The sequence below is a fragment of the Ochotona curzoniae genome, unplaced genomic scaffold (assembly GCF_017591425.1).
Source record: "Ochotona curzoniae isolate NIBS_2020 unplaced genomic scaffold, NIBS_Ocur_1.0 scaffold_2476, whole genome shotgun sequence".
In the NCBI taxonomy this organism is placed as follows: Eukaryota; Metazoa; Chordata; class Mammalia; order Lagomorpha; family Ochotonidae; genus Ochotona; species Ochotona curzoniae.
Genome location: NW_024467095.1, coordinates 13,504,806 through 13,530,823, shown reverse-complemented (window position 1 = coordinate 13,530,823; position 26,018 = coordinate 13,504,806). Strand labels below are relative to the sequence as shown.

Below are 26,018 nucleotides of genomic sequence, written 5' to 3'. Positions count from 1 at the left end.
TTTGAACCGGGGTCCATCCCCAACACCCATATGCCTTACACTCTGCCGACAACTCTGGGTCCTCAGTCTGTTGGTCACTTACCGGTCGGCTGTGTCCTGGGCTGGATATGCTTGAAGGACTGGACTGTGACAAAGCTAGGCTGTTATTTTTCCCAACCTGAAAGACACCAGCGAAGTCCCTGCTCAGACACTTGCACCACTGCGGGTGGCGGGCCAGAGTGCAGGGCGCTGGGCTCTGCCGACACCTGCACAAGTGTGCTTCACTGCAGGACTGGCGTTTCTGTCTCGGATGACGGAGAGGATGCGATAGGTCCACAGCTTGCCTCGAGGACGCTGCTCTCCTTCCAGGGGAGGAGAGGGGAGCGTGGAAGGGTGGGGGAAGATTCCCAATTCCATCTGTTAGAGAGGTGAGGATGAAGGCATCTGGCCCCAAGCGTGGGGTGTGTGACAGCGGTTCTGGGCGCTTCCCCTTTCTGGGTGACTGTTCTAGACACATGCTTGGGCCAGGTCCCCAGGGGCGGACACCAGGGACCACACCCATATTCTCTATCTCATCTGACTTTCCTTATCCATAGCTCACTCTACACACCAATCTGCACGTACAGACATCTTCAGGACATTCACAAACTCACGGATTTTTTTTTTCTTTTCCTTCTGTCCAATTGAATACCTCCGTGGCCAAGTCTGGCCATGTAGCTCCCACACACAACTATACAGAGCCTCAAGTTGTCCTCGAAGCACACATTTATCGTGGGCCTTGAGCTTTGCCTCTCAGTCTGCTCAGTTAACACAAACACCAAAGGCCTTCAACTTGCCTGCCACCTGGAGGTCATCAGCGGTGTCACTGCACTGGGGAGTCCCAGCACTCGCCTGCTGAGTGCTCTTAGGGAGGTGGGGCTGGCTCACTCTGTTTTACTGCACCTGTTTCAATCAAGAGAGCAATACAGACGCCCCTGTTCATGGCCTGGAGACTAAGGAAGAATGCCTGGCTTTACACCGTTGCTCTGCTGTTGGCTTGCTGTGTGACTTTGAGGCCCTTGCTTAGCCTTCCAATGCCTTGGTTTTCTTACCTGTTAGATGGGGATTGGGGGAGGAGGGGTGATGGTGGAGGAAGGGTATTATATAACAGATCCTTTAATACATGAGTTAAAGCAAGGGAGGTGTTTCAAGCAGAGACCAGAGAGCGCATCTAAGATGCCTGAGATGCAGTCTGGCCTTCCGCTCCAGGTGTGATCTGCAGGCCAGGGCAAAGGCACTGCCTGACTCCCGGGCAAGCTGCTGCCAATGTTCACCTCTCTTCCCAGCCCCTATCCAGGCCTGCCCACTCTGAAGCTGCATTTCCCAAGCTCCCTAGAGGTAGTGTGTACACACTGACATTGCAGCAGCCCTGTCCTCCATCCTGAGTGTCCAGCCCACCGGTCTGGGTGGGGAGTGGGGCCAGAATGGTGCCTCGGGTGCCAATGAGATGGGCATCTGTCTCCCCCTCCTCTCACCTTGGCCTTCATCTGCAGCTTGCCTGGCCCTGGGATTCCAAGGTTGCTGCTTCTTATGTATTTGTGATGTGCGAATCTCCCTGGGGAGGTGTTCATTGTGAAGTTTTAACAAGTCTCATGAACGGTGACACAAAGCAGTAAAACATCTAACAACCGCCTCCCATCTTTTCCACAGCCCTCGTCCCTATGCGGGACAGGCATACTTTCTCTTGCAGCTGCTGCTGATACGGCTGCCACAGTTGCTGGCCATGCCACCCCTCCGTGTGCACACCTTCAAAGACAATTCCCAGCCGGGAGTGGGACAGGGCTGGGCCCTCTCCTTGTCCAGGTTGTGGGATTTTCCTTTAAGTGGTTGGGTTCCCCAGCATGACGAGGGAAGCTGGAATGGGAGGCAGGGGCGGGGACAGTGCTCAAAGTAAGACAGATACATTCTCTTTTTGGCCCACTCCATCTCTCTGGTTTCCTCACTTGCACACACACACTCCTGGAGGCACCATGGCCTTCAGTGCCTGACTGCTGATGTAGCCTGCGGAGTCAACTTCAGAGAGGAAGAGTCATACTAGGAGGAGGAAGGGAAGGGAGATTGGGGAGAAGGGGGGAGTCTAGGCCCCAGCTGGTCTCTCTGCTCTGCAGGTGGTGACAGCCTGGCTCACTGAGGGACCTTCAGAGCAGAAACGGGTGGGGGGGCCCTCGGGCTCTCCCTAAGAGAATTCCAACAGATGAACTCCAGCTTCTCAACAATGGGACTCTTTAATGACACACAGTCCTCAGATCTTCCCAAGACAATGAGGTGGGGGGACCTTGAATACCTCTGTGTTTCCATTTAACCGTCTGGAAAGTGGGGGTAACCAATTGTCCCAGTCACCCTAAGGTGGCTGTAAGGATCTCTCCGCTCTCAACCTGCAACTTAGCTCTGCTGAGAATGGTGCCTGGGTGCATGGTGAAGGGTCATGGGTGGCATCTCGGTAGGCCAATACTCTCAAAGCAGAGGGCTGAAATGGCCCATGGGGTAGACGAGAAAAGGAGCCACACTTGCATTCCCTGACTGAGGCCCCTGGCTGAGCAGGGGTGCAACCCAGCTCCCCCTGCCCCCCAGAGCCACTGAAGGCAGTGCCAGGAGGTCCCTTACCTGCCGAGAGGAGGTGCCATTACCGGGCTCCGGTCCCGGTGCCAGCAGGCCGGGTGGGTTCTTTTTGTGAACGCTATTCATACCAGGCATTTTAGTGATCTTACAGCCTTTGCTACTAGAACTCGAGTTCTTACGCTTTTTTCCTTCTGATTTGTCAAAAGAGAGGGGCAGAGAAGACACGGCATGGTGTGAGGCCAGAGAGAGGTCCCCCGCGTGGAGTGCAAGGGAGGGTATAGAGAGGGGACAGGAGTCACTGCTGCCGCCCACGGCGCCCACCTGTCTCACTAGGTCCACGGGGCCGGGGAGGCCGCCACTGGGCAGCGAAGTCCGTCCTGAGGGCTCCAGTTTGGCACCGAGTGGGCTCACGCCATTGTTTGTGCTGTGCATGGACAGGCTGTTATAGGGAGGGGTCGCCTGGTAGGAGTTCAAAGCCGAACTGGCATTCAGAACACAGTTCTTCCTGTGGGGCCCTGACAATGGAGACGAGAGAGAGGCCTGCAAGGAGGAGGAGGAGGAGGCAGAGGTGGTGGTGGAGGAGGAGTAGGAGGAGGAGGAGGAGGAGGTTGAAGGCTGCGGCTTCCTCTTTTTGTTACTTGGAGACTCGTCGCTACGGGTGGACAGGTCCTTGACTTTGGAGGATTTGCTGGTTTTGATTTTGGATGGCTTGTGGGATGGGGAAGGGATGACGGCTGGCACCGAGGACACGGCAGATGGGGCCTTGAAGGTTGAGTCCATGATGCTGAGGGTTGCAGCCACATGGGGGAAAGCTGGGGTGTGGGACATGAGGACGCGTGGGTCCGGCGAGGCTGCCACAAAAGCTGCGTCTGAGAGCATGGCTGATGTCATTATGTAAGAAGAGGTGAGTCTCGAGCTGATGGGAGCTGAAGGAAGATACACAGCACTGGGGTTGCTGAAAGGCTGCAAAACGGATGCTGGCACGGGGGTGGTGATGTGGGCTGCCGGCGAGGGCATGGGGCTATCGGCCGCAGGAGGGATCTTCCTAAACACGAGAGAAGAGTCAGAGAGAGACAGTGAGACGGCGGCAGGCCCGGAGCTGGCGCTGCGCGGGTGGGGTGGGGTGGGGCGCAATGAGATTGGAGCACAAAGGCTACAGAGAACACCCGGCAGGCAGCACCAGACGATGGAGGATGGAGCCTGGAAGGATGGCAGGTCAGAAGCATGGCCCTGCCTCACTGCGCCTTGTGCCAATGCCCAGTAGGCCCGATCACTCTTGGCTCTGTGGCTCTCCCTTCTCCATTTTGTGGCTGTTGGAGAATGGCTGACTGAGGCCGATGCTATTTAGAATGTAAAATTCCCTAGTGGTATTGCTTCCTCTCTCATTGAATATATATGTGTGTGTGTGTGTGCATAAGCAGGAGGAGGAGGGCAGTGGAAAGGTGGTCTGATGCACAGCCTCCTAGATGTATGGGCTGGAGCTTCTGCCTCTACTACTGCGGCCCCTGCTTGCCCACTCTGCTCTTAGGAGAAGAGTCCCTGCAGCCCCACCCTGCCCACCCTCCCAGGGCTGGGACTGCTCTTGCATTTGCTATGCAGCCCTGCTTTTAGAGAGGCATCCATCACTGTGGCTATGACCCTGGCTGACATTTTCCCCCCGCTCACCTCTCCCTACCCAGGGCAGTTAAATGGCCATGTGGCTGACCTTAAGCCAGACCTTCCTGTCCCTGTGTTGGGAAAAGAGAAGAGTGCAGGGACACTTATGTGTCCAGAGAAGGGGGTGGCGACTTCCAGTTGATTCTGAAGATTAACTGATGGCTGTGGGAGGGAGCAGGACATTAGAGTGGGGGCAGTGGAGGATGGGTAGGGGAAGGCCACTATTGCCATTCTTAGTATCCCTGCAGCATGGTAGTGGTGTCTGAGAGCAAACTCCAAGAGCTGAGGCCAGAACCAAGTGGCAAGGCTGGTCCTGGGACCCCTTTGCAAACATGCTTCTGGACTTGTGCTGGAAACAGCTCTCATTTCTAATCTGTATCCTGGGGTGTGGTGCTTTGGCGTTAGGGGTTCAGTGGTCACTCAGAGCCAGCCTTCCTGCTCTGAAAGCAGCACTTGCAGGAGGCGGTGGGAGCCAGGTCCTCACACAGTCCCTTCTCTTCCTTGGAGGCCACCCTCCCAGCTGTAGCAGTGAGCCTGGGTGTCAGGGCACCCTGGGCAACAGCTGCTGGAAGTTTACATGTCTCTCAGGCTCTGCTCTTTGCAGAGCCCTTTCCCGCTGGGGCCCTGGTGAAGTCTGTGGCTTCCATCTATAGCCAGAATCAGGATTCCTGCCTGAAGACAGTGTCCTTGATCATGTCAAACAGAGGAGGTCAAAGACAAGAGAAAAAATGTTGCTAAACCCACACAGTAGCTGGAGGGGTGCTAAAGAGTGAGGGCACTATAGGTGCTCCAGGAATACTTGTTGCAATGGGTGGATGCGCGAATACATGGATGGACACATGGGTGGATGGATGGGCAGGTGGATGGTGAGCAGCAACATAACCATATTGTTGGAACTAGGCATGCTGGGCAAGGACTCCCACATGACTGGACTGCAAGATCTACACACAGCCTTACAGCCGTCTGGCACACGGCACAGCTCTTCCTCGCTTGGCTAGGAGATCACCTTTTAGGGTGCAAGGGAATCCATACACTTCCCTGCTAGCTTCCTGGCCTGGTTGTAGTACTGCAGGCATCCCACGCAAACTCTTTCCTCCATTCCATTTCCTCCCCAGCTAAGGGAGAGGTGGTAACACATGTGGGAAGAGGTTGGCAGTACATGAGACATGCCGGAGGGCTCATGTGAACAAGATCCAAATGATCACCCTGAACAGGATCTCCTTTTTCTTGTCCCAACTTATCTCATTCACACTAACTAGTGCAGAGGCATGCTTCCACTTGGCGCTGGCAAGCAGTGCTCAAGTCCCAAGTCCCATGTGGCTCTCTCGGGACCAAGGCGGATACCACCTGGGGGGATGCCTGCTGCCCCTTTCCTTCTTCTCCCTCAAGAAGTGGGGTGAGCGTGGGGCAGCTCACTGTCTCTGGGAGCCCCTATCCCCTTAACGCTATATAAATAGTTTGTCTTTCTAAGTGCTTAAACAGGCAGTGGCTTTCAACCTGGCTAGACTGTGTCCCCAATTAGGCTTTGCACACTGGCCTGGGAGAAAGTCATGTCCAGAAGCCCACAGATGCAAATGCATTCCTGACAGGGCCCATGCCTCCCCTGCCAGCTGGTGTAGAGCTCCAGATGCTGACCTGGCTGAAAGAGAATACTGTGTTGGCGTCTCCTGATGCAGAGTTAAATGCTTGTTAAAGAAAAAAGAGTCTTGGCCGTTCCTTTTCTTCCTAAGGTCTTCCATGCCCCCATCGGCTGCCATCCCTCCAGGTTCGGGCCCATCGGGGCCTGGGGTTTGGGCAGCGAGGTTGAGAGGGCAGCGGGGCGCTACGCTCTCCAGAGTTGACACCCAGGCAGCCCCAATGTTGCTCAGTGACAGCAGATTGGTTAGGCAAGTCCTGAACAGGGGGGAGGGACCTGACGCCCTGTGGCTCGGGCTTCTGTGCCTAAGGAGGAAAGGAATAGGGAGCGAAATACAGATCAACACATTCCTTCCACGTGTATGGAATCCACACGTCTACAACAGGGGTGGGGATGGGAGTGGGGTGGGGAAGGGCTGGCACGGGGCTGCCCATCACCTCAGGGAACAGGCGTAGGAGGATACACCATTGGTCATGGAGAACACAGGAAGCCCACACGCAGTGCCCACTGGTTGGGGACTTCAGCAGATGCAAATGGGAATCAGGGGGTGCCCCTCAGACACTCATACCCTGGGCAGTCCTGCCCACAGCAAGACATGACAAGCTTCTCTTGTGGCCTTTTTGCCTGATCAGAAATGTCCTACCAGGGTCCATTGTGACAGCTCGAGGACAGACCAAAGCCCGTGTCCTGGGAGGTCAGGTCTGGGAGCTCTTGTGGGCATTGTCATAAAAGGGTCCCAGGTGCTAGGGCTACCCAGGGGAGGGGAGGTGGAGACCTAGGAAGGGATAATGTTTGGGTTCTGTTCTCTCCTGTATCTTACGAGCACTTTCTTTCCCACCTCTGGGAGACTCAAAAGGTAGGGGGAGGGAAGAAGTGGCAGAAAGGAGAAGTAGGGGTGAGGGGAGTGTCTTCCTGGACTTTCTGAACCCAGACTTCTGCGATTCTGTTGGTCTTGTGACAGCTTGAAAGCTCCTCTGTGCAGCAGTGGGACAGTGAGGTAGTGCAGTAAGGCGATACCCAGAGGGCTAGCATCACATCGCCGAGGCAGAGAGGGTCTAAGCCCCGTTACTCTGCCACAAGGGTATTCTAGCAAATCCAAGTGTTTTCCTTTTTGTAGCTTCCACATTGAAACATAAGGGTGTTGGGAAGTGTCTGAGACCAAAGGGACTTAGAAGAATGCAGATTCATGGTGGAGAGAAGCGGAGGTGAGACACAGGGGGTCCCAAGGAGATGGGAAGGGCCAAAGACAAACTTTACCAACTTCACAACATTGTCCAGGATATGTCCTTCTGGAAACAATATGTGTTCCCCTCCCCACCAACAGGTCAGCAAACAACTGGAAATGGGTCCATAATTATTACAAAAATCTTTGGGTGCTGGGATGATAGCATTAATTAATAATGGGAGCATACCTCCAATACTCGTGGATGCCCAGTCTTAATGAGAAGGCTTCACTACTGTTTAATATGGCCTTGCCTCCTTTCATTGAGCTTAGCAGATCACCAAACCCAAAATGACTTTCAAGAAAAACACAGCGTCTAGCACATCCATAGGTATTTCTAGGTGGGCTGATATTTCAAAATTCAGAATGAACCCCAATTTCAAAATCACTTGGTCCTAAGAGAAGCCTGAGCCTTGGATTCCTCTGGGAAGCTGGGACTCAGAGAACAGGGGTCTGGGAGCAAGGGTAAGGGCAGCTCTGGTCTTGCAGCACACATAAAGTGTCACTTACTTCCACATCTGGGAGTTCAAGTGTTTTTCTACCATGGAGTTGAGTGCGAGTCGAAAATGATCCCATCTTCTATCGAACACATAGTATCCTCGTCCCATAAGGCGACTCCCAAATGAGCAAAACTGAGCAGAATGGGGAAAGGAAAGCACATTTTAATTTTGATTACAGGTTAATAAGCTAATATAAAGCAAAGAGAGAAAAATAACATTTGCATAAAAACACACAGGGGCCTAGTTTGGCTCAAAATAAAGAGGCGAGCGGTATGGGAGCCAAAACAAAACAAAGCAAATCTCACTGTGGGCTGTTACCAGAGCTTGAGGTTCTGTGATGAGCCCCATGCTGTAACCTGCCAGCAGCCACGGTCCCTGCAATACTTGGGTCGGCTGTCTTGTTGCGGGATTGAGTCAATACTTTAGGGTAAATAAAATAAAATGGCCCACCATGACCCCTGGTGGTCAGGGGTCTCACCATCCGCTGTCTGAAGAACTTAGTGCTTCTCTAACTTGTCTAACTTGGTATCACAGTGACGGAAACCCCCGCTGGGGGTTTGTGCAATATTCCACGTTGGCGCTGGTTCGTGTCCTGGCTGCTCCACTTCCCATCCAGCTCCTTGCTTCTGGTCTGCAAAAGCAGTAGAGGACGACCCAAAGCCTGGAGACCTTGCACCCTAATGGGAGACTTGGAGAAGGCTCTGGGCTCTTGGCTTTGGTGGCCACTTAGGGAGTGAACCAGTGGATGGAAGATCTTTCTTTCTGTCTCTCCTTCTCTCCTTCAGTCTGAGCTGCCTTTCCAATAAATAATAAGTAAGTCTTTAAAAAAGAAGAAGAAAAGAAAACTGCTTGCTCTGCAACTCTGGGTCCCCTGACCCACTTTCCAATCCAATATCAGCAGAGCCATTTCAACTTCCAATTAGGCTAACCACTGTCATTCCCAGATCTGTCCTCCTCTGCACCTCCTGGCCACCCTCGCAGACTGCCCCCGGAACACATTTCCATCTCCCTAAAGTTCTCACTCACAATGGTCCCTCTGCCTCCAGTCTCCCTCCCTCTCCTCTTTGTCAACCACATCTCTCCCAACTGCACCCCCTCAAGATTCTCATTCCCAAAGGCCCTCACCCAGCATCAAAGTCTTCTCAGCATCAACTGTTTTGGCATGTCTAGCATATCTTTTTTGTATTTCATCTTGGAGTCCCTTGAGGGTTGTTTTATGAAATATGCACATCGTGGCTACCTAACTGACTCCAAAGCTTCTGTGCAAAGACTGGCGACCCTGTTCTGCTCTTCCTCAGTGTGAGCACAGTTGGGATCTGAGCTAGAGAACTCATGGCAGAAGCAAGGTCTCACAGAGTGTTGAGAGCAGACTATCTTACATGAGATATGTGGCTGGGATACAGACACTGGATGTTTAGAAAACACTGTTTGGTTACGACCGAGGACAACCAGAAGTTCAGGAGACATACGAGAGGCAGTCTCTGGGAAGGTGACAATTGGCTGATCTGGAGTTTGAGCAAGTGTGCAAATGACCCTACAACTCAAATGTAGTTTCTCCCCTCCTCCCTCTACCGGGCCTCACAGCAATACCCTGGCCTTCATCCCAGACATAGTGCTGGATTGGCTCTCATTCCACAAATCTATCCTGGAACCAGCCTATGCAACAGTTCTCAGCAGCAAAGGCAAGTCCTTCCCTATGTTCTGGTTCTATTTGTGTTTTGAGGTTGAGGAGTGGTTTGCAATACAGTTTTGCCTCCCTCCCCACACCACCCCCCCATCAGATCAATGAAGAGTGTTCCTCTGCAATGTCATGGTAAGTTCTAACTGACAGGACAAGGAGATGAGTGAGGGAATTACCCAATGCTAGGCTCCAGCAGCATGTGGCAGCTGTTCCAGGCCTATATTTTGTTTTTCCCTTCATCTCAACTGCTAAAGCCACACACTGAGCAGAGTGATTCTCCATATCAACTGACTATAAGAGCAAAGGACAAAGCAGAGAAACAAATCTACAGCCTTTCCATTTCAATCAGCCAAACATGAGAGACACACCCAGGTGCCATGTTGAATTCAGCTAGCCGACTGTGGCTGGCAACATGTCTGTTAGATGAACATCTTGACAGCACTTCAGAGTTTGGCCTTCTTGTTGAGACTAAGACCATTTTCTTTTTCTTTTTTTTTTTTAAAGATTTATTTTTATTGTTTTTTTTATTGGAAAGGCGGATATACAGAGAGGAGAGACAGAGAGGAAGATCTTCCATCCAATGATTCACTCCCCAAGTGAGCGCAACAGCCAATGCTATGCTGATCCGAAGCCAGGTCTCCCACACGGGTGCAGGGTTCCAAAACCTTGGGCCGTCCTCAACTGCTTTCCCGGGCCACAGGCAGGAGGCTGGAAGGGAAGCGGGGCTGCCGGGATTAGAACCGGCACCCATATGGGATCCCGGGCGTGCAAGGCGAGGACTAAACCACTTGCGCCACCGTGCCGGGCCCAAAGACCATTTTCAAACTTGGGAGTTACAGGTACCTTCTCATCTTTGCTCCCTAGGTATCCACCTGTACACGCATGCAAAGCTGGGTGGCCTTCAGCTTCGTCGAGGCCCTTAGCAGAGCTGTGGGCCCTCATCACAGGGCCACCTGGCACTCTCCCAGCTGCCAGTATCACCAGCTGGCCTCTGTGCTCACCACAGTAACAGGTCCACACTTCTGTTCTACTCTCTGATATCTGATGGGAACCTTGGCTTGAGTCATGGTTGGTTTTATCTGGTGTCACTCCAATCCCTTTCCTGTCTATGCTGCTCAGTCTGGAGTGGGCATGGGACTAATTTCTGATGAATATCAGAAATATCATTTTCCTAATGAGAGAGGTCTGAATGGAGATATCTCATCTGTACCATTCTGCACAGAATGCAACTGGAGGGGGTGGAATGTGGGAGTTGTGACAGATGTAACAAGATTATGCATGAAGGGTGAGAAGAGAGACAGACCTTCCCTCAGCTCTGTGACATTGAGCAAGTGTGGAAGCACCTGTCTCTTGACTTCTTGCAGCATGAGATGACAAAATGACCTTGCCATGCTGTGGGTTGGGCTTCCAATCACCAACAGACAAAGCATTCCTCAATGATCCCTAACTCCTTCTGCACTAGCCAAGGGCACAGCCTCACAGCCACACAGGTTAAGTAGCACCCCAGAAACAGGAAGTAAACTTGGCCTTCACTCCTTCAGAAAGGAGGCAGGGCTCACTAGATCCTCAAGCAGGATCAGATCCCACCTTCTACAGCTCCTGAGCTCTTTGGTGGTCAGGGCTGATCATACAGGACTTAGGCTGGTGCCCCTGTGATGCCATAGTACCTGATCCTAGGCCCCATACTATCAGTCCTCACACCCCTGGTTCCACCTCACACCCCTATCTTATGTCCTCACTTGGCAAACACACCAGCCTCCAGCTGATGTCTAGGTGACCCACCTGGATTTTGATGAGCCCCTGAATGGCTAAGTGGATTCACTCATGTTACTGGATACAAAGTGCTGGTTGTGTTCCTCAGCGAATACACTGAGATGAAGTGCTTCCCTCTTCCCCTCAACACCCCTACCTACACACCCTCAGCTGCAGTAAAACTCAGCAGGATTTACAGGGAAGGGTAGGGTGGGCTGAGTCTGGAATCTGGAGTTCACAGACTGCTGGTGCTCGGTGGGGAACTGTCTGCAGATGGACAAAAGGCGAGATCAAGGTCAGGTGTGCTGGCAGGGGTCTGTAGCTGGGCAATGGTCCAAGGCAACAGAACTGTGTGCTTTCAGGTGATCCTTAAGACAGTCACATACTGACTTCTGTACTTTGGCCCCACTCTTCCTTCCTGATCTAGCACTGGCTGGTTAACATGAATATGGGATATGGCCACTGAAGTGGAAACCAAGCTGTGTGTGAAATGCCAAGCTCACAGGCAGGGTACAGCAGTCACATAGCAAGAAACCAGATTCCACAGGCGCAGTAAAGTCAGGTAAAGACAAGAATGCCAAGGGTAAGAAAGGATATAAGGCTTCAGAGAGCCTGAGTGCAGAAGTGTGTGCAGGGCACTCCATCCTCCAGGACAAAGGCGGAGCACAGCACCGTCCCTGGCACAAGGAGAAGACTAGCAGGGCACCTCTAAGAACTCGCTCCTGCTGTCAGGTGGCACATTGGCACATGATTGCATCTGTATTGCTTATCATACCTAAAAAATGAAAGGGAAAACCCATATTACCCCTCAAAAAGAAAAAAGGAGACAAGGAAGTGTGGGCTGTAGTGACTCAGGAAGTTTCCAGGATTGTAACAGTTCAAAGCCAACCACTGAGTGTTTGCCTGTATTCCTACTCTCCTGCGGCACCAGTGCTAAAATAGCTCTTATGCAACTGCTCTATAAAAACTCAAGAGAGAAGTCCATTGAGGTTCAGCCATTATGGAGTAATCCAGGCTGGTGTCCTCCAGAGGAAATAAATGTTCTTCCTTCTACAAGTGGCTATCAATCTCCAGTGGTCAATTTCCCTAACGCTATTAAAGTTTGTGCCACCTCAATTCGTGTAATTTGACTTCCCGAGCAGTTCAATGAAAGCTTGAGGCAGTGAGCCTTCTGGGTCAGCCTCCTTTCTGCAGAGAAGAGTAGGGGGCTTCCTTCTGGCCACGCTGCTTTTATATTACTTGTTTCCATTCTTATTTTCTCAATTGCACGTCACCTCTCCCCTTGGTTCTGGTGTCACTGGTCATATTTGTTGGCATGCTGATAAGATGGCTCATAATTCCCAGGGCCAAGCGAGCCCGGCTAAATCTGGACGTGGCACCAGCTCTATTTTCAGATGGGCAAGGCCAGCAGGATCAGCTCTGAAGACAATTATACAAAACACCAGATCTTTAGCATTCTTGCCTGCAGGTGGGTTATATCAACACGAGGCTTTAAAAGCTCCAATCAGCTATGAGCTGAGCATTCTCCTACCCTTCAGTATGTTCAAGGGCATTTCTAAGGCGCTCATTCAAATTCAGAATCACAAGCCTGTAGGTAAAACAACACTGTTCTGCAGCTTTTCCTCGGGCCTGGTTGCCTCCAGCACCACCAGCCGAGTGCTTGCAGGGCACAGGTGTAAGCGTGTATAAGGGAGGGGTAACCTGTAGCAGGAAACAGAAGGAGGCCTTACCGCAAGAGGTCTGGGGTGGTGCGTTGAGAACTGACAATCAAACTTCTCGGATTCCTCGGCTCCGTCCATCTCCCCTTCATCACTGGACAGTCGGCTGGCAAGGTCTCCTCCCACTGGGGGCACAAGGGGCTCTGGCGTGTGGCTGCTGTGATTTGAGGATGCGCTGCTGCTTATGCTGTTTGCAGAGGATGGCCTAAGGGCAGGAGGGGCGAGTCAGCAAGAATGAACTTCTCTGAGGTTACAACCCACTGACCCACCGGCCAGCCAGGAAGCAGTTCCCACTGATGCATACCCTACTGGTCTGGGAAGGTGGGTGGCTGATGGCTCAGCACACAGGGGCAGTGAAGAGGTGGAGGAGAGACCACTATCTCCAGGGATCCCGCAGCGTTGGGCTCCTGACTTGCTGGCTGCCCCAAGAAAAGGTAGGAGCGAAAATCAGGCACAGCGGGGAAAGCCCAACAACCCTGGGAGCAGGGAGTGGCTGAGATTTAATGGAACCTCACACTCATCTTCTGTAAATTCACACCCAGCTCTTCTCCTGGCGGTGTGTCTGTCACCTGTTCAGGCCTCAGGGTCACTTCCCTCTGGAAGTGGGGCTCAACCAGGGGAAGAGGAGCAGGAATACAGGAATGCCCTCCTGGGGACACGGTGTCTCTTAGGAAATCACTATCTTGCAGCCATGAGAAGGGTTTTGTGGCAGTGATGGGCCACTTGTCCCTTACCCCGTGGCTAGGCTTTTTTTTTCTTTCTTCTTCTTCTTTTTTTTAACCCTTTCCTTTTTGAAGATGCTTACATAGTAGACCAGGGTGAGAAGGGTCAAGGACTAGGGGAGTTGGGTGAGACCATTGTTTCCATATCTTTCCCCTCCTCCTCCTATACCCGGGGAAAGGGAGAAAATTAGGGAAGAAACTGCAGCCAGCCTCCTGCCGCCCCAGCAGGCCCTTTTCTTCATGTGCCATGGACAGTTTAACTGTATCTTCTGAGGTTTGTAAAAATTTTTTAAAGATTTATTTTTATTGGCAAGGCAGATTTACAGGAGAAAAAAAAAATCTTCAGTCTGCTGGTTCACTGTCCAAGTGGCTACAACAGCTGGAGCTGATCTTAAGCTAGGAGCCAGGAGCTTCTTTTGGGTCTTCCACGTGGGTGCAGGTTCCCAAGGCTTTGGGCCGTCCTCTATTCCACAAGCATTCTCAGGCCACAAGCAGGGATCTGGATGGGAAGTGGAGCAGCCAGGACACTGGTCCCAGGTCAAAGCTAGCAGCCTGCAGTCTGGAAGTTCACCCCAGTGTCCCGCCTGGGTGGCAGGGACACAAGCGCTTGGGCCATCCTCTACTGCCTTCCCCCCATCAGAACGGAGTTGGACTGCATGCGGAACAGCCGGGCCTTAAGCTGGTGCTCTGCCATGAGACGCTGGCGTGTCGGGGGGCAGCTCAGCGTGCTGTACCACAACTGTGGCCTCAGTTTAATTTTCCACCAGCCACTTCACACGTTGCCTAGCACGGCCAGCTCACTCAGTCATTGAAGACAGACTTTTTTCTCAATGAAGGAATGAATGAAATTCATGTGTATAAAGCAGCCTAACAGATGTTATCTCAATTACAGTGAAGCTTATAAAAAAGCAATACCAGAGAAACAGATAGCATGACATGTTCCTAAGTAGTAAAGAAAAAAAAGTATACAACAAAACAAGGCAAGGCAAGGCAAGGTGAAACCAACCACAGTCATATTAATTAGAGGAGGAATAGTCCCAGTTGGGTTTTTTTTTGGTTGTTTTACTAATTTCTCCACTTCAAGGAGAGATAGCAAAGAGAACAATTGGGGGAAAAAAATTAAGATGTGGGGCTAGGACCTGGCACGATAGCCTAGTGGCTAAAGACCTTGCCTTGTGCGCCAGGATCCCATACAGGCACCGGTTCTAATCCCAGCAGCCCCACTTCCCATCCAACTCCCTGCTTGTGGCCTGGGAAAGCAGTTGAAGAGGGCTCAAAGCCTTGGGACCCTGCACCCCTGTGGGAGACCTGAAAGAAGCTCCTGGCTCCTGGCTTCGGATTGGCTCAGCTCCAGCTGTTGTGGCTGCTTGGGGAGTGAATCATTGGACGGAAGATTTTCCTGTCTGTTTCTTCTCCTTTCTGTATATCAGGCTTTCCAATAAAAAACAAACAAATAACAACAACAGCAAAAGATGTGGGGATAGCACTGTGGTGCAGCAGTTCAAGTCGCCACCTGTCATGTTGCTATGCCATTAGTCTGAGTGCCGGATTGAGCCCTGGCTGCTTCACTTCTGACCAGCTCCCTGCTAACGCACCTGGGAAGGCAATGGAAGATGGCCCAAGTGCTTGGGTGCCAGCCACTCACGTGGGAGACCTTACCCTGGCTCAGCTCTGGGTCGTTGCGGCTGTTTAGGGGAGTGAATCACCACATGAAAGATCTTTTCCCTCCCTCTCCTTCTCTTACCCTTTCTTTTACACTCTACCTTTTCAAATGGACAAAATAATTAAAAAATAAAAAAATTTAAAAGTTGCATTTTGCTTTGTGAGCTGTCCCTTGATGTGACCTGAAGCAGCATTGCAGTATACCTTTTTCTTTCCTTTTTACTCTGGAATCTTTGAATTCAGTTACTTTGTTTTGCACGCTGCTTCGAGGTATTTTTAGGTCTCAAATACCTGAATGGATTCAAACCAGATTCCAAAAGCACAGCCAGTTAGAAACAAAGCCACATGTCTATCCACAGATCTATGATGGACTGATGACATTCCACTAGGTGGAGAAATAGCATGTGGCATGTCCATTCAGTAGAATATTGTGCCAGCCTTAAATAGGAATAAGATTCTGACACAGGCTGCAGCAGAGGAAGCCCAACAGGGCATCATGCTGACCAGAAACAAGTCAGACATAAAGGATACAGCTCCATTTATGTGAGGGACTTCACAGTGAGAACAGTGGCTACTGGGAGCAGGAGGAGATGAAAAAGCTCTGGTGATACATGGTGGCACGATTCTACTACGTTGTGGTAAACGCATTCAATGCCACTGGACTATCTAATCAAAAATGATTGGGATGACAAGGTCCATGTTATATGTATTTTTGCTATAGAAATGAAACAAGGAAACAGGTAATGTTTTGGTGTCAGTGCAAGGATTCTCTTGAGTGGGTACGCATAGCACATGGTGGGTTTTAAGCCATTTCTTGAGATGCCTGCATCTCCTATTGGAGAGCCTCCACTTTCCATCCATTTCCTGCTGATGCTCCCGGAAGGCAGCCAGTGATGGTACAAGTCCTTGGCTTCCTGCCACCCACGAGGGAGTCCCACACCGAGTTCCTGATTCCTGTTTCAGCCTTGCTCAGCTCTGGATTGCAGATGGTTAGGGAGTCCATTGGAAGACAGAATCACGTTCTCTCTCTCACTCTCTTTCTTCAATTTCCCTCAATGTCTCTGTCATTCTGCTTTTCAAGTAAGTAAATTCACTAACTAGAACATACCAAAAAGGAATGCTCTTGGATGACAATTTGCTGTTGACTAACACCTTCCATACTTGTGAAAATAAAGATACCATCCATTATGTATGATAAAAGTCTATGGTTCAGGGCCTGGCGTGGTAGCCTAGTGGCTAAAATCCTTGCCTTGCATGTGCTGTGATCTCACATGGATGCCGGTTTGTATCCTAGTTGCTCTGCTTCATTTCCCTTCCAGCTTCCTGCTTGTGGCCTCGGAAAGCAGTGTAGGATGGCCCAAAGCCTTGGGACCCTGAACCCGCTCCGAGCTCCTGGCTTCAGATTGGCTCAGCTCCAGCTGCTGTGGCCTCTAGCGGAGTGAATCAGTGGATAGCAGATCTTTCTCTCTGTCTTTCCTTCTCTCTGTAAATCTGATTTTCCAATAAAAAATAAATCTTTCAAAAAAATGTCTACAGTCCAAGATCATACCCTTAGGGGCAGACATTTGGTGTATTAGTTAAGATGCCACTTGGGACACTGCATCCCATGTCTGCTCTTGATATCCTGCTAATGTACACCGAAGGGCATAGCAGGTGATGGCTCAAATACTGGGGTTCCTGCCACCCATGAGAGACTTGAGCTGAATTCCCCACTCCTGGCTGTGACCTGGCCCAACCCCAGATGTTGCAAATATTTGGGGGAATGAGACAGAGAATGAGACAGCTGTGGCACAGCGGGTTAAGCTAACATCTCTGACACAGGTATCAATATTTCAGATCAGGTTCCAATCCACTTCTGATCTAGTTCTCTGCTGGTGTGTCTAGGAAGGCAGCAGACGACAGCCTTAGTGCTGGGCCAGTCTCAAGTCAGGATCCAGGAGCTTTTTTCGGGTTGCTTATGCTGGTGCAGGGGTCCAAATACTTGGGCAAACTTGCACTGTTTTTCCCAGGCCATCAGCAGGGAGCAGGATTGAAAGTAGAGCAGCTGGGAGATGAACTACTATCCATACAGGTTATTAGCATTGCAGGCAACAGCTCTCTCCTCTATGCTACAACGCTGGGCCCTTGAGACTTATTTTAATCCTATAATGTTGCAGAAATCTTTGCAGGCATTTTCTAGTATCTACAAACATGGAGGTATTATAGCTTTATCATAGTTGACTTAAACAGTCTATTGGCGAACATGTAACTTGTTTCCAAACTCTGTAATTTATGAATTTATTTAAAAGCTCAAAACCTGAGAGAGTGAGAGAGAGAGAGAGAGAGAGAGAGAGAGAGAAACAGGGATCTTCCATTCACTCTCCAAACTTACTTCTACTGGGAAGGTAGTGAGAGACCGACCAAGTACTTAGGCCCTTGTCATCCATGTGTGAGATGTGGATGGAGTTCCGGGCTCCTGGATTTGGGCTGATCCAAAAGTTATGGCTTCGTAGGTGTGTGTGTGTGTGTGTGTGTGTGAGAGAGAGAGAGAGAGAGAGAGAGAGAGAGAACATTTGCACCCTACCTTCTTGGCAAATTTCAGGCATGTAACACAGTATAATTAACTACAGTATTGTTGCCATGTCTCAGATTCCTAAAGTTTATTCATCTTAGAACTGAAGGTTAACAGATGTCTCCCCTTTTCCCCCACCCTACAGTCCCTGGCAACCAGAATTCTACTCTGTTGCTATGAGTTTGTTTTTTTTTCAGATGCTGCACATAAGTGGAAAGAGAAAGCACTTGTCTTTTCTTATCTGATGAGTTGCACCTACATAATACCCTAAAGCTCCATCTGGTTTTGAAAATGCCAGAATCCTGGCATATGTTTTTAAAGATTTATTTTTATTTGCAAAGCAGATTTACAGAGAGGTGGGGGGGGGGTCTTCCACTTGCTTTGGCTGCAATGGCAAGAGTTGACTTGGGAAAGCAATCTAGGACAGCCCAAGGTCTTGGGACCCTGTACCCGTATGAAAGATGCAGAAGAAGTTCCTGGCTCCTGGCTTTGGATTGGCACAGCTCTGGCCGTTGCGGCCACCTGGGGAGTGAATTATTGGATGGAAGATCTTCCTCTCTGTCTCTCCTCTCTGTATATCTGACTTTACAATAAAAATAAAATGAATCTTAAAAAAAACTGCAAGGATTAAGAAAAATCTATACCAAAATACTTATCTTTTAACTCATTTTTCCATGAATGTTTTGAAGTACTCTTGCATATGATGAATGTGAGAAAAATAAACATTTTTGAAGTTTTGTGTGATTCTAACATGAAGCTGTGGTTGTGCTTTTTTCAATCATCCTAACCTTCAAAGGCAGAAATGAGAATTCCTCCCTATTGACTTTGCAAAGGACCTCAGCATTGAGTCTTCTGGAGCCCACATCAACTGGAAACGTGTCCTGAACAATGATTCTATTAACATCCATAACATTCCTGTACCCTCCCCCCATTTCTCTCCAAAGACTCTCCTTGATCAATCTCACCTCTCCCCTTTCATTCACTTCCCTATAAGAACATGAGCACCTGGCATTTTTCTATAGGCAAAATTTCACCGCACATTACATCAAAGAAGAGCATTTAAAAAGGACATCCCAATGCCCTACCACTCATTGCAGTTTTTAAAAATACTGTTCCCTTGGGGCCCGGCCCCGTGGCCTAGCGGCTGAAGTCCTCGTTTTGAATGTTCTGGGATCCCATATAGGCACTGGTTCTAATCCTGGCAGCTCCACTTCCCATCCAGCTCCCTGCTTGTGGCCTGGGAAAGCAGTGGGGGATGGCCCATAGCCTTAGGATCCTGCACCCGTGAGGAAGACCTGGAGGGAAAGTTCCTGGCTCCTGGCTTCGGATTGGTGCAGCACCGGCCATCACGGCCACTTGGGGAGTGAATCATCAGATGGAAGATCTTCCTCTCTGTATATCTGACTTTGCAACAAAAAATAAATCTTGAAAAAACACAATGCTGCTCCCTGTTTCTCTATAGGGCGAGGTACCACTTCCTGGATGGAAAGTGCCTGTATCCTACAGAAATCAGAGCAGACACGTGTGATAAAAGATTCCTTGGCTGAATTGGTGGGACTATCAGGAAACTGCTCCTCCACCATGGTTGGCTAGGGGGCACATGGAGCTGGGCATTTTTGTATGATGAGGAAGGGCAGAGCTGCCTTAAGGTGGAGGCAGGTCTGATTTTTTTTTTTTTAAATATGGAACGCTTCACGAATTTGCGTGTCATCCTTGCGCAGGGGCCATGCTAATCTTCTCTGTATTGTTCCAGTTTTAGTATATGTGCTGCCAAAGCGAGCACCAGGTCTGCTTTTATATTGGGTACCTTGATAGTCATGATGGAACAAAGTATTCCACAGCTACAAGGAAATCTGAACATTGATGTGCAAAGAACTTGAAGCTCTTCCCACAAGCCTGGAGTAGAACTAGGTCCTCAACTATAACATCAGGGTACCTGCCCTAACCTAACACCTGGGATCATATTAGGAAGTAAGTATACACTGATCTTACAGAACAAGATATGGCAAGGGCATCCAGTGGCTGGGATGATGGAAGGGCACGGGTGGCACTTCTGTCTGGCTGCACCCTCCTTACTGCCTGAGGCTGTTTCCTTTGAGTGTGTTGGCTTACGTGGGCAATCACACTTTCACGCTTACACTGGATGCAGTAAACATTCAGATAATATCACTATCTGAACTTCCCACAGAGTACTCTTAATACTGCTTCTTTTATGAAGTTCTTATGGATATTTAGTTACTGCATTTACTAAACCATAAATTCTCCCAAGAGCGAAGTCTGATTTTATTCTCTGCACCCCTGCCTGAGGATGCCTAATATGGTAACATGCTTATGGAGCAGGCACTTGATAGATATTTTTAAATGGATATGCGGCTCCCTATCCCATGACATGGAAATTGGTTCACTATTGTTCAAAGCACAAATGCATGAGAGCAGCAGCTGAAGTGCTACTTACAATGTCTACATCCTGTGTGCAAATGCCTCGTTCAAGTCCTAACTCTGCTCCCAACTCCAGCTCCCTGCTAATGTGCACCCTGGCCGGCAGTAGGTGATGACAGCTCAAGCAGCTGGGTCCCGTTATTTGCATGGGAGACCACACTGAGTTCCTGATTCCTTGCTTCAACTTGATCTAGATGGGAGATCTCTCTCTGCAGCTATCCCTTTTCTTTCAAATAAAATAAATTTTTAAAAACCCACATGCAAGGATTTTATATTGTTCTTGGGGCTGGTGCAGGCTAACTCAGCCTGTAGTGCTGACAGCTCACATGAGTGCCAGTTCATGTCTTTGCTGCTTCACTTTTGATCCAACTCCTAATGGTCTAAGAAAGCAGCAGAGGATGGCTCAAGTCCTTGGGTCCCTGCACCCATGGGGGAGATCAGGAGGAAGCTCCTGGCTCATGGTTTCAGATTGGCTTGGCTCTGGCTGTTGTGGCCATTTGGAGAGAGAACTAGCAGATAGAAGATCTCTCTTTCTCTCAGTAATTCAGATTTTCAAGTAAAGTAAGTAAATTTTTAAAAGTTGCCCTTTATGCAAATGGGTCTTATTTCTGCTTCCCTCTTCTTTCCTTTCTGTTGTGGACAATCAAACAAAAACCCCACACAGGTGGCTCAGAAGAACAAGTTTTCTTATAATGGTGAGAAATATTAAGGACAAAACTAGCCTCTGCCCAGTCAATTCGCTCTTTACTCTGATAGAGGAAAACATCCATAAAACAGTGCAGCAACTGGGCTGGCATGGTCCGGTGTGCTCCTAAGGCAGGTTGACCCATCCACTCCGACAATCAACCAGCATAAATCCTAGGTGACCAGGAACGTTATCTGGTGGGCAATGTGTCACCCTTCCTAATATTTCTTTCCATCTTACTCTCACTCTTGTCTGGTACAAGGCCTGCCACGAAGGCTACTGCCGACAGCAATGCTGACAGAGCGAGGGTGGTGATGACAGCCGTAACACTGGCTGCCAACTCAGGAGCATGCTATGTGGCGGGGCCTCATGCACACGTTATGCAAACCTCTCCGCCACATTATGGGACTTGGCACTACGACTTCCACATCACACATGATCAGAATGCATGCCACAGACCGAGCAAGGGGAAGCCACCCAATTTCCAAGGAACACGCGGCTGCTACGGCACCAAGGTGGAACTCACCTGGGCAGGACAGAGTTGGGTTGTTTGGATTTTAAAGGCGATGCGACTTTAGCTTCTGGCCCCGAGCTCCCGGAAGATCCTGGTAGAGAATCCTGAGTCGGACCAGACTGGTTTGGAAGTATTTCCCGTGTGGAAGTCAGGAGATGCTCTTTATCTTTAACTTCTTTTTCCCGGGACTTGGCTTTGTGTTCCGCCAGGAGGAGGTCAAATTGCTTTCTCCGGCCCGGGACTGCCCTCCGATGGCTTAGCGAGTGTGTCTAAGGAGAAGAGAGATGAAAAGCACAGCCTCTTTGATCAGCACATAAACCTGCTTCCCCCAGGCCCTCCATTTCAGAAACAGCAAATGCATGGGAATTTAGAGGTGCTTTGGACAAGTCAACTTCAAGGCAACAGCTCCTGGTTCTGTGGCTGGGAAGAGGCAGAGATCCCAAGATCGCAAACATGCCCTACGCTCCTGGGTGTTAAGAAGCCACTGGCTTCCTTCAGAGAGAATGTCCCGAGGAAGAGGAGCTTCAGCGCAGAACCCAGGGAGAAGCTCTCTGATGAAAGGCAACCGCGTGGGGATGCCAGAGTTAACCCAGGTGCAGAGGGGAGGCTGCGCTCAGCCCAGACCCACAGAGCCACCAGGGAGACAGGCTCGTGGCCTCCATCCCAAGAAACACTCGCAGCTCAGGAGGAAAATCAGGGGGCTCTGGGCTGCCCAATGGCGGCCACCCCGGGTGGCTGGAGCGGGGGCGGGGCGGATCATCCTCCCCCTCCAGGGCTTGCCTTTCAGGGCGCTGCCGCCGCTGCCGCTGCTGCTGCTGCCGCCGCTCTTGCATACATTACAGGCTGTAGCAGGCTTCAGAACCGCCTGTGAGTGCCTATAAATACAATTTACTGTCTGGCCTCACAAGTAACCGGGGAAGCCTAGTTTTTTTTTTTTTTTTTCTTTTCTTCTTAAAAAGCCAGCCAGCTTGAGGCAGGCACTCTGCTACCACGGACCAGAAGAAAGCATTTCCCTTACAAAGAACAGCTGGAGGTCATGTCGAGGTTCCACACCCTGCAGTGTGCAGAGAGTGGCATGCAAACATTTCGACAAAGGCCCCAGCAAGAGCAGGAAGTATTTTTTATGGAAAGAGAAATACCTTGCAGGTGAGGGATCTTGTGCAAGGTTTCTTTGTCTCGGGATCCAATACTCCACAGTGTTTATTTGGGTCAAATTCTCTCTCTGGTTTAAGAAACAAACAAAAAATATAAGAAAAAAGGGAGACTAAATAGGATTCGTCATTAAGACTACATTTTGCTTGGTTCTGTTTTGTTTTAAAAGCACATTTGCACCAACAAGTGAGACATTGTTAGGCAATCTGGTTTGTTGTTGTTTTGTTTGTTCCCAATTCCAGTGCAAGGCACAGAGCGCGGGGATGGGGCACAGGTGTGTACCTGAGGGAAGGAATCCGCTGCCGCGCGGGGTTAGTAGGTTCCTTGTAACGGTTCCCAGGTGCTTGGCACTGTGACACAGCTGGCTGCAGAACCCCAGCCCGGGACAGCGATAGGAGCGCACCTCTGCCTGCCTCCGCCCGCCTTCCTGCTCCTCCGAGCCATTTAAGCGTGAGATTATCCCCTGACATGTCAAAGTGACCTGCCTCCCTCACAAAGCCCTAGGCACAGGCTCTCGCTCACTGGAAAGATCATTTACCTGATTCGGGAACAGTCTATAGCAGTGCCACCTAGTAGGGTCAGGACAAGACACTTGAGCATGTGTCTTTGTGGAGCTGAAATGAAGGTGCTGTGCCCCCAGCCCAGGCCGGATGCTCCACAGGCCCAGCCTCTCCCGGACCCTACGTGTCCTGGCTAGAGAAGAGGCTACTTCTAAGGGATGTGCTTTACTCTTCCTTTCCTTTCCTTTTTTTTTTTTTTTAACATCCACCTGCACATCCTTCACTTCTCCCAAGATGCCAGGACCATGCTCTCTCCAGGTGTAAAATGAGGGCTGAGGCCGTCTCCCACAGACCCGTTACACTTCACTTTCACATGGCCTGGGTGCTTTCGGGAAGGCACCCAACAAGGAAGAGCTGCTCTGTGTGGCTGCAAACTCCCAGGAGGCGACCTGGCTGGCCAAAGTCTGGAGTTGCGGTGGGGGGCGGGAACCTCTCAACTTCATGGATGAATGTGTTCAATTTTCCAAAGGATGTTTAGGAATCACCGGGAGGTTGCAATTGTGGTAAGCATGGTGTGTACTGGGAAACCATCCTTATATCCAAGACAGATTCTCTGAGGGGAGGGGGGCTATTAAAATACTCTTTCCCTTTTTAACTTTTGTTCCCCCACCTCAAGCTTCGCTTTTAAGAAAACTACTTATTTTCTGTAAGCCCTCTCCAACCAGCAAGAAGTGAGTGCCTGGGTGCCAAGCCCCCAAGCTGCTCCCCGCGTGGAGTTCCTTAGCCTGGCAGGAGGAGGCCCGGGTCCAGTTTTTCCACCAGCACCTCAGGCTAGCTTGTAAATGGACGGGCCGTCAGCTGGTTTTGGGGGAGCTGGCTCTCAGAGGTGAAAGCCAAGTAAGCAAGCAAAAGACCCCACGCAACAAGACAACGGACACAACCCAGAAAGTAGAGTCCACAAAAACTCACTCCCTCACGCCGTGGGGGGCGGGGGAGTGTTGCAGGCTGGAAGCCAAGGTCATGCTTCTGCTGTGAAGGGCCTCATGGTCCTGGACATGGTGCCCAGGCCTGCTGGTTTTCCCTGGGATGCTGTCACTTCAACCCTTCCATTTGCTGCAGCGCACAAAGGTAGGCCCCCTGACGCTCACAGAGAGCCCCCAAATTCTCCCCTTTCTCCCCTGACACTGGGTGAGCATTACGTGGGGGAACTGCTTCATTGGAATGCTTGGGACCTGAGATTCTTTTAAGGAGGGGGCCTCCCGTTTCAAACGGGACGGAGTCAGAACTGCGGCCATAAGACAGGTAAGGAGCTCTGAGAGGGAGAACTTTCGGGTGACTAGGAGCATAAATCGGAGGTATAGGAACCACCGCTTCTGGTTATAGACATGGGCGCACGGATCTCTCTGGTGAAATTTTTGCAGATGGTTTATGCCCCCCATAAGGGAGCTGTCAGAGAGAGTGACAAAGCCCTTCAGTCTGCCCAGGATAGTCTCTCAGAAACAGAGCGGGAGAGGAGAACCGGTTTGAAGCAAAAAATAGAGGTGAAATTGAAAGCAGTATCTTCCTCATCAAGTTCGGAGACGTCCGACGCGGAGGAAGGGTACAAGCGGGATAGGCGCTTAGAACGCAAACCCGCAGGAGACAGAGGAGGATCAGAAAAGGAGAAGAAAGAGAATGGCGGTGCTACTGCGCCGGCCACGCTCGGCCCATGGCCTCAGGGCTCTGGAGCCATTACACTAATGGCTCCTCCTGCTGTGAAGCCATCTGCCCCGCAGGTAATCCAACACTGCTTGGAGGCATGGGCCGAGTGGGGTAAACCTGAATGTATTAAGACTGATAATGGTCCCGCCTATACTTCAGCCAAATTTCGTGATTTTTGCATGAAGATGGGCGTCAAATTAGTGACTGGCATCCCTTATAATCCACAAGGTCAGGGGATAATCGAACGTGCTCATCGCTCTATTAAGGAATTGTTACAAAAACAAAAAACCACCTGGGAATCGCTTGGCCTCGCCAGTCAGAGCCCTTGGGCCACCCTAGCCCTGGCTCTCTTCACCATCAATTTTTTACAGCTGGATGAGCAAGGCCTTAGTGCTGCAGATCGTCATTCCCTTAACACGGCGCAAGAGCAATCTTGGGTCAAGTGGAAGGATGTTCTGGAGTCCAAATGGAAGGGCCCAGACCCAGTTATTAGGCAGGCTCGAGGAGCCATTTGTGTGTTTCCACAGGACGCCCCAGTTCCGGTTTGGGTTCCAGCTCGATTGACTCGTTCCTGTCCATCACCGCCTTCTGACGTTTCTGCAACCGCTGGAGCGCTTGCACGAGGATCTGACTTGGGGAAGATTCATGCAACCCCGCAATCAGAAACTCCTCCTACAATCCCACAGGACAATGGTGCCCCGCCCAGTGCAAACATGGCTGATGGTGCAACTAAGGGTCTGTATGGCGCTTGTGAGGACCGTGATTGCTGAGCCACGATGAGGAGTTTTGAGTGTTTTTCCACGACCCTTACCGGTCGCCCACTCAGCCCGAGTGTTTCCTTGATTTTTTCTTCTTTGGATTTGCCTTTTCTCCCTTATGATGATATTAAGGAGAATGTGAGTAATTTTTTATTCCCCCTACAGGACACGCTTTATTTTCAAGCATTTCCTGAGAATTTTAGTGTCAAGGTTTATGTGTTACTTCTATTCCTTTTCAAAATGTTTCAACGGCTGCTAATCTTTCTTGCCAGCTTTCTTCTTATCTTTTAGGAAATTGGACGAGAGAATTTGATATTTTACAGTCGGAGTTGAGAATTGCCATTGTCCAGATTAATTCTACACGGGTGGATCCTGTTGTTGCTGAAACCCTGGCCACTTGGATTTGGAACATCACTTCCCATATTAAGGAATGGGTGGGAGTGGTTGTGCTGATTCTGCTCTTGTGTGCAGGCTGTGCCTTATGCCTTTTTTGCCTGTGTCGTCTGAGACACCGCGCTCAGCGAGATCGTGTGGCAATATACATCAAGCCCTACTAGCCATGCAGTATGGTGACTCCCCCATGGTATGGTTG

General features: G+C 50.3%; 1 protein-coding gene and 1 non-coding gene across 6 annotated transcripts in view; both read right to left on the bottom strand.

Annotated features, from left to right (window-relative positions):
* ATXN7L1 (ataxin 7 like 1) overlaps positions 1-26,018 on the bottom strand; it is a 204,661-nt gene that overhangs the window by 4,343 nt on the left and 174,300 nt on the right. For 2 of the 5 annotated variants that reach the window (XM_041002515.1, XM_041002516.1), the window contains exons 6-11: positions 22,455-22,537; positions 21,328-21,584; positions 12,755-12,947; positions 7,602-7,723; positions 2,623-3,622; positions 83-157 (exon numbers count right to left, since the gene is read on the bottom strand). In XM_041002515.1, the coding sequence (XP_040858449.1) occupies positions 83-157; positions 2,623-3,622; positions 7,602-7,723; positions 12,755-12,947; positions 21,328-21,584; positions 22,455-22,537 (1,730 nt within the window). Of the gene's footprint in view, positions 1-78; positions 3,623-5,868; positions 6,175-7,601; positions 7,724-12,754; positions 12,948-21,327; positions 21,585-22,454; positions 22,538-26,018 lie in introns of those variants that run through there. The other 3 variants (XM_041002513.1, XM_041002514.1, XM_041002512.1) reach the window with 3 other exon arrangements.
* On the bottom strand, positions 19,354-19,460 carry LOC121171036. Its single transcript, XR_005886082.1, has one exon. It is a non-coding gene; the product is annotated as a U6 spliceosomal RNA (small nuclear RNA).